Raw genomic sequence first — 12,321 nt, forward strand, 5'->3', positions numbered from 1 at the left:
ACATCACAAAACCAGCATCTCCCCAGAATAATGGACAATACCTAAGTTGTTCTACAAGAAATCCTGGAGAGAGAGCTCTGCAAAAGGGTCCTTTCCTGAGGCTCTGTGAGGACTCTGACTGGAAGGGCTGGATGCTGCAGACAGCTAGTAGGAAAGACGACAGAGACAGGGTAAGAAAAAGAAAAAAGGTCTCAATGACAGAATATGAAAGCTGAACGTGTAATGAAAGGACAAGGGGGAGCTGAGGCAAACTTGGCAGAAATCAACTATTAAAACAAGGAGTTTGGTCATATGGAAAACAGAAAGCCTCTTCTGTGGTTGGTGTAATGCAGGAAAAAGCTGGATGCGCCTCTCCAGAAAGGAAACTTCAAGTGCCAGTTACCAAATAAGCCAATAAACTTGCACTTTCACAGCAGTTTTCTTCAAAAGATTCAAAACATTAAGCCTGATGCTGTGGGATAGGTTAGCTCTCTCTCTCTGCTTTACTGGTAGAGCTGTGAACTGGCAGGCAGAGAAGGCTAAGGGCCTGGTCGGAGCGTGGCAGCTCTCCAGGTATCTTCCTGCAGGAGAAAGAGCTCTCAGCATCTCTTCCCTCAAAATGCAATATTCCTAAGAAGATGGACAGCAGCTAATGGATTGTTCTTAATACAAGGGCTGGAAGGAGAACACAGGGTATGTTCTGGTGGCAGAGATAACAGTGAGAGTTTGTCAATTGCCATCCTTTAAGTGAGAACTGGAACCTGAAACCACTGCAAAATTAAATCACAGAGCCATGTATTTAAAGCACCACCTACAAATTCAGCCATATAGGTACATAATTTACAAGCACAGGTATTGGCTTTTCAGCAGCTGCTGCTGGAAGAGGCTAATAACCCCCAATCTGTAAGAATATCTGCTATTTTCTCATTTCTTTAAGTCTTTTGTCCTTTTTGTTAGTGCTTTCCCAGTTGTACACTGTGCTTTAAGTGATGTTTGCCCTCCACCCGCAGAACCTGCATGTTTTTGCAGTTCCAGAGAGTCAGCCTTCTCCATCTCTGATCCCACCACTTTAACAGCTGACTTGGAACTGAGCTGCAAACAACCTATGTGTACTTGCACACGATACCCACTGCAAAACCACTCCATGGAAGGCCCATTTCCTTTGGAAACAAGAACATCTGCCCACCTACGTGTGACAGGGAACACATTTATGGAATGGACTGCAGTTCTGCCCAGAGCGTAAATATTGCAAGTTGATATTTTTCACAATATCTTGGAAAGCATACAGGGTGGAGGAGTTCTTTCAGGATTAACGCTGTTGGGATTGAAATCTTTACGTCCCTCCTGAAGCCCTGATAAAAGTGAGGCACTCTGGTCCAGTCCCCATAAACACATTATGGAAGAGCCATGAGACAGAATGGAAGTGCTTGAGAAGCAGTTTCAGGATGTCAGCAGCTCTCCTCTCAAACCCAGTTCTTCCCCTTGGAAAGCTATAGCTCACACCCCACCACTCTCCAGGATTTGAATCAGGCTACTAAGCCAAATAGAGCCATAACTTCAAGGCATGCCCATTGCAACTTGACTTCATGACACATTCTTCATAGTATTTGACCATGAAGAGGACATTACGTATTAAAAAAATCCTGTTCAATTGGTACTAATTGGAGATTTTCCAAATCAAGTCCAAAGCAGCATCCCAGTTTGAAAGCAGTGTGGAAGATTGGTAGATTTGATGCTCTGCCATTAGCAACATCAGCAAGTAACCAGAAATAGAGACAGAATTTCAGGAAGCCTGTTCACATTAAATACTAGGGGAAAAAAGCTTGACCACGGTACTCCCTGGATGCCCCAGCCAACTTCAGTCAAATACTTATTGTAATGAGACTCCTCTCAGAATTAAAATGGAAGCCCAAAAGCAGTGTAATGCATACAAACCCATGTCTAACTACATTGCATCCATCTCTTCTGCTTATAAACATGCTGGAGAACAAGAACATACCATGGCAGTTTTTAGGAGAGGAGCTCAATGCTAACAGCACAGGTCACCCATTTTTTTCTAGTGCCAACAGGTCTAGAACTGAAGGTAGCCATCTTTCCCACTTAGAGAGTTTGTCATTTGAAACACAACATACACTGCTGGATCAGGCCCCAAGTCTCACCTCCAGCAGCCATCAACTCTCACTGCTCCCACCAAAGGTAAAGAGTTCCCAGAGTTTCACACCTGAAGTTGCATTCAACGCCTGCAAATTTCAGGGAAAATCCTTCCCAAGCATACAGTAAGTGCTGATTCAAAGGGGGTGTCTTCAGTCAAATTAATCCTTGCAGGAACCAAATGTTCTCAGATAAGCACAATAAATACAGCTCTACACACCTCACTTGTGATTAATTTCTCTTTTCCCTGTTATGACAGCCAGCTGAGATTCAACCTAGACCAACCCTGCAATGTCAAATGAAGCAGGAAGGCTCAACACAGCAATTCAGATCTACTTGTTTATAACTGAATTAGGCAGCCACATTTTTTTTTAAAGGAGTATTTCCTCATTGATGTTTTCAGAATTGAGGAAGATTCTTGTCTGTATTTATTTGACTTGCTCTCTATCAAGTGTCAAGCTCATCCTTTCCATAAGATAGTATAACACCCCATGTAAAAGTTACCTACGTTCACTTGCCTGAAGTGACAGGGAACGTGCAAATCAGCTCTCAGAAGTCCATAAGAAAGTCAATTGAAAGCTGCATTTCTCAAGAAACAATGTCTTTTTCAGATAAAACCTTTGATATGTGTATCTACCTCTATATATCCACAAAGATCTAAAATGAGAAGATAGACACAGCCCACACGAAGCATGGAACTCCTGTTAAGGATCAGACTACAGCAGTGAAAGGAGGCTCTTTTCCATTCCAACCTACTGCTGAGTTCTTTTTCCTCCACGCTTGATAGCTCCCAGAACACACGCACTCCTGTACACTTGCACTGATACACAAGTACATGAACTGCACCTAAAGTAAGGAAGTAATAAATTCATGCTTTTAAACAGCCACCTACAAAGAGATCTCTTCATAGTCAGATCAAAATACTGTCACATTACTGCTTTTTTTTTTAAATAGCATCATGAAGGACAGCATGAACTTCGAGAAACATTTGTCTGGCAAGAACGAACATGCAGCATTAATACTGAAGTTCCAGTCTGCCAGCTAAACTTGGATGCACCTTTAGCTACACTATACCTCAAATTCTCAATTATATCAACTATTTTCTGAAAAGAGCGTGGAAGTGTTCAAAGTTTGTTTCCCTCACCATTTTTGTCAGAGTCCAGCTGTTTGTACAGCTACTGGATATCCTGACAACACTGTAAATGAAGGAAACCCTCAGTCATATCCCCCAGGGGAACAACAGTTAAAGATATTATCTATGGTTCTATGATTCCGTCTTTGCTTTTGTAAAAACAAACTTTATGCCATCAACCTGGATTTCAGAAGCTAGGAAGCAATCCTTACATGAACCGATGTGCTTGTGCAATGTACTTCCCAATACAAGTTATTAAACACCTTGAGAGCAATTGATCCAGCTGTAGTTTCTCCTTGGTAACAGTTTTTGAGCATACACACCTGTGCTCCCGGTACAGGGCCAAAAGGATTTGGTGGTCTCATAACTGGCTGGCTGTATATTAACGTTGGCTGTGTCATTACTGGTATACCTCCCATCTGTGATGGCTAGAAAACAATCCACACAACATTAAATCACATCTAGCATTAATACATTTCAAGTTCTTAAGGACAGAAAGGAAAAGAGCAACGCATGAAAGGCCTTGGCCCTATTTGATATACACAGTCAAAACATTTCTATGGTATTCTGCAAGTACAGGTTACTAGAAAGGAACATTAGTGCATGCTTAAGGAATAGTCACAGTAAGAACTGAGCTCATCTCTTGTAGCAAAGATGAAAAACACTGAAATGCTCATTTAAAAACAAGCTTTTGTGCTGGTCATCCTGCCACTAACACTGAGGTCTGACAACAGAGCTTGTCTGTGCCTCCAGAAGTACGAAGAACCTTTTCAGAGCTTCCACTGCTGGTGAGCTGGTGGAGTTTAAGAAAACAAAACTGAAAACTACACATAAAATTAATGTTAATCCAAGCCTGAAGTGTTCTACAACGCTGGCTGAGCTAAATTAACAATTTAACATATATCAATGGTCTTAAAGTCAAGTTTTATTTTGCTTGGACTCTTATCTCCGCTGCTGTTGCTTCTGGCATTCCGCTCAGCTTTGCATGAATATCCAGTATTGGTGCTATTGAACTCATCCCATCCAAGTTACTTTTCCTTGACAAATATTAGTACTCCACCCATCACTCTAACTAGGAAGGCATCCACTTGGCAAACCCGTTCAGGAAAAACTGACCCTTTGAAAAATACCTTAACAAAGATTTAGAATAATTTCTGATGCAGCGAAGACAAAGGAAAAAAGTAGCCAGGGAATGCTGAGGTCAGCTGCAGTACCAACAAAAATGCCTGTCCAGGATGCCCTCACTGACAAAAAATGGCTCCTAAATCTCTGCTTAGAAATGGCCACATTAAGAGCTACGCTTTTAAGTAAAACTAAAAAGCAGGTTGTAAAACAAGTCAAAACTTACTGCTAGGGATCCTGGAAAAGTATGAAAGAGTCAGGATGACTTTCAGGATGTTACAACGCCAAACATCACTCTGATAACCCACCTCATCCATCTGCTCACACTCTGCATGTCTAACAAGTAACAGCAACCCATAACAATAGAACCATAGCCATTATTAATTCTAGTTTACATTCCCTATCAGCCTTTTAACACCACAATCAATGCTGCTTTACACAAGATTACTTTCTGAAGATGTTACCTTCCCTAAGTGCTGAATCAAAGTCACCAGGAAACCACTTCCAGTATCACAGTGCTAAGTTACACTGATCAGATTTGAATCAGCACCCAAGTAGTTTAACCACAAACGAGTTTGCACAGAATAAGATGTGCCATTTTTGTTTTTCATTTATTGATTAAATACAAGTTATGAATCTGATTTGATTATACCACTAAACCAATTTTGACTATATAGATCAAGGAGTTTTTGGAAAATTCCCTTCCCTTTCATTCACTCAAAGCTGTGCTATATACCTGTACACATGAAGAAGAACAGAGGCAGTTAAAACACCATTTCAGAAATATTTTCAAGTTTGAGCTAAGAACAAAACTTTGAACAATCATTCAAAGCAACATGCACCAAGGCCAGGTCTATACCAAAGAACTTCTGCAATTGGTGTGCCAGCAAGAGATGCAATTCTCAAGCGACACCGCAACACGTGACTGAAGGCCATTCCTTCCCATCCTACCACTGTTACCTGGGAGCAGAGGCCAAACCCACCTCAACCCAACCTTCTTTAAGGAACTGCACAGAGCAGTAAGTTCTCCCCTGAGAGCCTCCTCTTCTCCAGACTGAACAACTCCAGTTCCCTCTGAGCCCAAGTGTGGAGCCCCCAGTACAAAAAAAGACAGGGAGCTGTTGAAGAGGGTCCAGAGGAGGGCCACGAAGATGATCAGGGGACTGGAGCACCTCCCCTACAAAGACAGGCTGAGGGAGCTGGGCTTGTTCAGCCTGAAGAAAAGAAGGCTGTGGGGTGACCTCATTGCAGCCTTTCAGTACCTAAAGGGAGCCTACAAACAGGATGGGAATCAACTCTTTGAAAGGGTAGATAACAGCAGAACAAGGGGAAATGGTTTTAAGTTGAAGAAGGGAAGATTTAGGTTGGATGTCAGGGGGAAATTGTTCACAAATGAGCAGTGAGGTGCTGGAACAGCTGCCCAGAGAGGTTGTGGATGCCCCGTCCCTGGAGGTGTTCAAGGCCAGACTGGATGGGGCCCTGGGCAGCCTGGTCTGGTATTAAATGTGGAGGTTGGTGGCCCTGCATGTGGCAGGGGGTTGGAGATTCATGATCCTTGAGGTCCCTTCCAACCCTGTGATTCTGTAAGACTTGTGCTCTAGACCCTTCACGGCTCCATCACCCTTCTCTGCACACCCTATAGGCCCTCAATGTCTTTCTTGCCCAGAAGGGCCCAAAACTGAACACAAGGTGTGGCTTCACCAGGAGGTAAAATTCAGCCTTTGGTGAAGTAGTTCCGAAAAAAAAAAATCACTATTATCCAATGAGTGATCAAATCATACACAGCACCTGAATTTGGAGTTACAGAAGTGCTACTTACCATCCCATAGCCCATCATTCCTGTCGGCGTTGTGGCAGGATACGCCATTACAGGTGGTGCCTAGTGGGAAAAACAGAGGTGAGCTGTGAGCAGGGATTGGCTGCATACAGGTAATGCTGCAGCACTTTGCTTATTATGAAGATAGCAAGGGTGTGTAAACTTATTAGAATTTGCAGTCTTGTGTTAAAATGGACCCAAATTGTTTGAGATAAAATATCTAGGCTAAAGCTTCTAGATCATCTTGATGAATTTATAATCACGTATTTGGTTTTAACCTCTTTGAATACTGGCATCCTCTTGACTTTCTGTTTAGAGAACATTATATGATAGAGAGATTCTAGGAATATTCATTAAGCAGAATTCTTAGAATTCCATTAAGCGTATTTCAAAATGAGAAGCTGTGGTACACAAGGGATCTTAAAAGAGAGAATTTTTGAAGACTGAAAGGCCAAGTTACCATTGGTTTTGTAGACATTATAGGAATTCTCTTTTTAGTCAGGATGTACATGTTATGGGAATCTCCCTACCATGCTTCAGTATAAGCACAACTCTAACATCTATTGATTAGAATAGAAACTCAACTGATTTTTCTCATCTCTTCCTCTGTCTCAAATTAAGTCTAGATAACATGATAAACAATTAATTCTAAACCTACAATAGGATCATTTACTAATGCAAAGGCAGACAGAGCCCTCAAAACGATTTCTCTCTACTTAGAATACATGAGCTGTAACTCACGCTGTCTCTCCCTCATCTGCTTACTGCACTCAATTTGAATAGGTTAGAAATCCCCCTAATACCTTACAGGCACATTTGTACTATCCTCACCCCAAAGTAGCTTCCATGAAGATAGAGGCAGAATGCTGCCAGAGGAAACCTAGGACTGAGCTACATTTATATAAACAGCCTGGCACCATATACATGGAAAAAACAGCTGATAACTCTTAGGCAGTCTAAAGTACATGGAAGACAGTTCTTCATTACAAAACCAGTCTTTGTTTTACAGCTTCATCAGCCACTTTTGAAATGAGTATTAACTCTTATAAGGACAAAAATGTTTTTTTTTTTTTTCCATGCTATAAATTGTTTATTAGTATTTAGCTAACTTGCTGTTTTATCCATCCCACCTCCTTTTCTCTTAAGGAAAAGTCTGATTTTCCATTGTGATGGGGATTAACACAGAACAAGGCAGACAACACACACCTCCCAGTATGCACAGGAGATTATTAACACAGAAAAAAGGGAAGCGGTGAAATGTTCATAATTAAGATAAATTAAATGAATTTAAACAGATGAATTGTAACGTTAAGAACAGGACATCAGCAGAGCTGTTTCTGAGCTGAGTTCAAAAGTATCAGCTGCCTTTTTCATACGTGGTAGCCAGTGCCACTGGCATTTCAGTTGCCATCAGGACACGTCAAGAATATCTAGACTGCATATCCACACAGCCAGAATGGCTGCTCTGAAAGGCATTCTTGTTTTCTCAGGGTACTTTGGTTGTTCTTTCAAAGTTATTTAAACATATTGGCTACATAGATTTCTTTTGACTGCTCCAGTAATGGACCTACCACCTGCAATGAAAACAGAACTCAGGGAAAGACCAATATCACTGCTTACATCAACTCTTGGAAATGAAAGAGACTGCACTGCTCAGACAGCAAGCATTGGATGTTGCTTGCCCTTTGTAAACCGTCAGCACGGCCTTTCCTTCTTAACATGAGCATTAATTACATATTGGTCTCTCCCCTCTGAAAAACACTCAAGATCTACCACAAATGTGGATAAAGTGCCAAGTATAACAGAAGCCCGTGAGGTTTCATGCAGTTATTCAAACACAAACATCTTATCTTCATTCAAAATTCACCAAGTGCATTGAAGGCAGCACAGACACACACCCCAGCTCTCTGGCAGCAAATGGTACAGTTTAAAGCAAGGAAAAATAATCTTGGTATTTCCCATGCCATCATTCGAATCAAGAGCCTGCAGAACACCTATGAAGTTTGTGTATGCTAGGAAAAGCTCAATTTTTGGCACACCAAAGATTTTAAAATGAGAAATGTGTAAATAGCAAGAAGGTTATGAGATTCTGCAACAGCAGTGGTTAATATCAGCATGCCAGTTGATTGCAAAAAGGCTGTGGGTTGTTTCACTTACGTATTGTGGAAAATGCATGCCATTCTGTATTTCCCAGGGAGAACAATTACATAATGCAATAACACTGGATTAGAAGCAAATACTTACATAATGGAATATACACAGATAGCATTTTAGTTCACAAATACATTACATGTCTACCCCAACGCATTCTTGTAATTCAAGTCATTTACTGAGACAGGTACATCCATGATACTGTCCTTAGTATGTTCTTAATTGCTTTGCATAGTCCATTTATTTGGTATATGCCTTTTTCCAAAGACAAGGAAGTCTTCTTTTCAAAAGCATATTTATTTAGCAAGCAGCGGTAATTCCACAATAAATAGACCAGCACAGGAAGGCAAATTTTCCTCTAGATTATTTGTTTCTGGGTTTTTATGTTCACAGAACAGTTTCACAGGAAGAAAAGTGTCTCAGCAACTAAGAATAAAAGTTGTTAAATATAATGACTTATCACAAGAAGATGCATATACAAGACATGAGTTATTCAACAGATTAAAGCACACAGATAAACTCAAACCATCAATCACTAAAGGAAGCGAGAAATCAGTTTCTTCAATACCTACACACCTTGCAGTAAAGTCCACAAACATTTCTGTGTGACTCTGAGCTGGTAACACTGGTCACCACAGGGGTGAGGTGGTGGATCCAGAGAGACACTCTCTTTCCTAATCCGTAATGTTTGGTTATTGCACTGTGGATTCAACCTCCCCCAGTTGGTTACAGAGTCAGATGCACTTAATCCTCAGGGACTTCTTGTTACCTGCTCTGTCAGTGTACAGTTCTTCAAGTCACTGGTGGAAGGGTGAACAGGATCCACATGCAAAACTGGTCCATTACCACATGAGACTTACCCATATATATCTTCTATTATTTTGGACATATTAGTTTAGAACTCTCACCTGACAGGCTACCCAAAATTCTAGCCAATACTACATGCTACAATGGGCATTATAAATTAGAAGTACCTGACGATTAATCTCAGCCCATTCTCACCCCCAGAACAGCTTAAGTGTTGTAATAGTAAACACACTTGACACATTGACACACCTAAAGAACAGCTGTCAGACTTGTTCTTAACTAGACTATCAAGTACCCCCAATACATCAGTCCATGGTTTCATGTTAATTCACTGAAACATGAATCCAGCTACCTTGCCATGACACACTGCTCAAGTAGCACCAAAGTTTATGCGAAACTTGCACATCTCACTGCAAACTAATTTACTAGAACTGCACAGCTGAGAAAAACAAATCCAAGCAGCACACATCTCAAACTGATCACTATTTCAATTTTCTACTGCCTCTTTTCTGCAGCTGTCACTTCCAAATTTGTCAGTTTTCAGTCTGTACACAGAACACGATATTTTAAAGTGACTTACCAGCGTTGGAGCATTCCATGCAGTTGTAGGTGCAATCTTGGGTTGCCAGTTGGAACCACCTGTTAGTTTCTTTTCACTTGGTTGAGTCCAATTTACATCGCTTCAAATAAATTTGTAAAAGAATTGTTAGAAAGTAATCGATTTGCGTTTACAAAACATGAACAACGTTTCCTCTTTGAAACTTTCATTTCCCAACGCTCATTCAGCGAATGAGTTGAAGAAAGGTCTGAGGGTAAGGTAACACACAGAGGGTGGTGACGCACTGGAGCAGGTTATCCAAGGAGGTGTGGATGCCCCATCCATGGAGGCATTCAAAGCCAGGCTGGATGTGGTTCTGGGCAGCCTGGTCTGCTGGTTGGCGACCCTGCACGTAGCAGGGGGGTTAGAACTGGATGATCATTGTGGTCCTTTTCCACCCAGGCCATTCTATGATTCTATGTCCAGGGAAAGCCACCTTAGCTTGATTCAAGCTCAGATTCTCTGGTATGGCTTAGCCTAGCTTACTTTACTGAAGTCAAAGTAGTTTAGTTAGGAACAACTATACACTAGATTTCTGCTAGAGTGACTGCAGAATTGGCAATAGACTGCCCCAGTAAGCATGAAATTTGCTGATCACATTCTCAACTTCGCTGCTAGAACAGATGCCTGCTTTTCTAGAACAGGCCCTGCTTCAAAACTCACTTCTCTAAAGGTCAAGCAGAAGCCTGAGGTTTGTGGTCTCACATACTGTAGTTCTGCATGCACTTGGATCACATGAAGCATTTACAATGCGTGATACGATCACTACAACCTAAAGAAATAATCTGAACTCATTTCCTAGAAATACAGACAACCTGAAAGAACTCAGATAAAGGACGGCATCTTGCCACTGTTGTTACTCCTCAACCTACAGTATTTCAAGCATCTCTTAATTTGTTACATCCCATGTGATGAGAATCAAAGCACCACCCCAAACATGCTCTGAAGGGTAACATGATGATGCTCTGGACAAGTTTGAATCTGTGCTTTCATCATAACATTTTACCACCAAGAGGACAAGCTCAATTTTTGATTAGGCATACTCACTTTTTAGTAGTTCCATTTCCAATGCCCAAATCTGTCACAAAGTAGAAAAAGACACTGTTGAAATACTATTCACTTCAGAATTAAAGTGTTTTATATAATACTTAAGAATTAAGTATTTTATGTAAGTTGTTCAATACTTACTGCCTACAAGATTGGCTAAAGATGAATCCAGATCATCTGACACTAACTTGTTAGGTGGTACTTTGGCAACTGGAAGACTCTGGTTCTGGGAGGCCACTGTTGGTTTTAGGAGACCGCCTAATTCATCAAAGCCTTGAAATGATAAAGAAACCGATTTGAATCCTAGGCTTTCCATGAACTTTGTGATATTTAGTTAATTAGACAGCTAGCCCAACACAAAGGCTAAAACAAAATTTAACCTAGCAACACTACAATGAACACAAAAGATAAAACCACTATGCCTTTGGATATAGGAGATACTACAGAAAAAGGAGATTTTATTCTACTCATTTAACCTATGTGACATCTATTTTATATAAAACAAATCCACAACCACCACAAAACATGAAAGAGCAAAATTAAGCATATCTAAATGATTTCAGTTGTATCAAAAAGTGTTTGCTTTTAACACTTTACTGGTTTGGCCAAAGCCAATCCAACATCTGAAGTTAAATGTCAGAAGGCCAGAATATTTACTTCCCCAATTCTCAGAAAAGGGTTCTCAGTATGATTACAATCCAAATTAATACCATATTTTTTGATGGTTCACCCTTATGTGATCATTTCCTGAAATGAATCTCTGCATCAAAAAGCAACACATAGGCAACTGAGTGTGTTAATAATGTTTTGCATCATTGAATAAAATTAGGAAGCAACTTTAACTCTACTTATTGCTGCAGTACACAATTCAGTTGATAACGCTTAAAAATGAATAACGCTGTTCACAGTGTGAAGTTCCAATGCAGAAAAGATTTAAGGAATTAAATGTTTCTTCAGAATACATACAGAAATAATGAAGCAGCCTTTCCTTACACAGTATGAAAAAGATAGATGAAGAATGCTGCTATTGATCCTTTAAAGTCTGCTTTCTTTTGTCAACTGGAACATTGTCATATGATTAAACCACAGACTACGAGGACATGTGTCATCTATTTTGGTAGATGTCTTACCACCAGAATCTAGGACAACATTAGAAGATTTGTTTCCAAACACAGACTCAAAGTCAACATTAAGGCCAGCTGATGGCTGTGGTTGAGAAACAGGGGACGGAGTGAACCCTGCATGGAAAAAAAATAAAGCAGTTGAATACTTGCGTGAAGTTTTCTTCATTAATTTGCCTTCTTTATGGAAAAAAACAACATATATGTAGATTATTTCAGTACTAAGGAATGATTAGGAAGACCTCAAGAGATCAGATTACACTCCAACATGGAGAATTTTCATAGGAAGAGAGTTGGAATTTGAACTCCTCCCAAGAAAAAAGCTTCTGTCTCAAAAGAACGCCAACAGACCACAGAAGATCCTCCTCCATTGCTAAATCTGACACTATTCGTACCA

The 12,321-nt window shown here is 40.5% G+C and overlaps 1 protein-coding gene across 3 annotated transcripts in view; it reads right to left on the reverse strand.

The window, feature by feature from the left end:
• Positions 1–12,321, reverse strand: part of PICALM (phosphatidylinositol binding clathrin assembly protein) — a 63,511-nt gene that overhangs the window by 2,237 nt on the left and 48,953 nt on the right. Inside the window, exons 13-20 of one of the 3 annotated variants that reach the window (XM_010706174.4) lie at positions 11,934–12,041; positions 10,945–11,076; positions 10,804–10,834; positions 9,739–9,838; positions 8,358–8,381; positions 6,204–6,263; positions 3,586–3,690; positions 42–144 (exon numbers count right to left, since the gene is read on the reverse strand). In XM_010706174.4, the coding sequence (XP_010704476.2) occupies positions 52–144; positions 3,586–3,690; positions 6,204–6,263; positions 8,358–8,381; positions 9,739–9,838; positions 10,804–10,834; positions 10,945–11,076; positions 11,934–12,041 (653 nt within the window). In that variant the 3' untranslated portion in view covers positions 42–51. The remainder of the gene's footprint in view (positions 1–41; positions 145–3,585; positions 3,691–6,203; positions 6,264–8,357; positions 8,382–9,738; positions 9,839–10,803; positions 10,835–10,944; positions 11,077–11,933; positions 12,042–12,321) is intronic. The other 2 variants (XM_010706175.4, XM_010706176.4) reach the window with 2 other exon arrangements.

This window comes from Meleagris gallopavo, chromosome 1 (assembly GCF_905368555.1).
Source record: "Meleagris gallopavo chromosome 1, MGAL_WU_HG_1.1, whole genome shotgun sequence".
Taxonomy (NCBI): domain Eukaryota; kingdom Metazoa; phylum Chordata; class Aves; order Galliformes; family Phasianidae; genus Meleagris; species Meleagris gallopavo.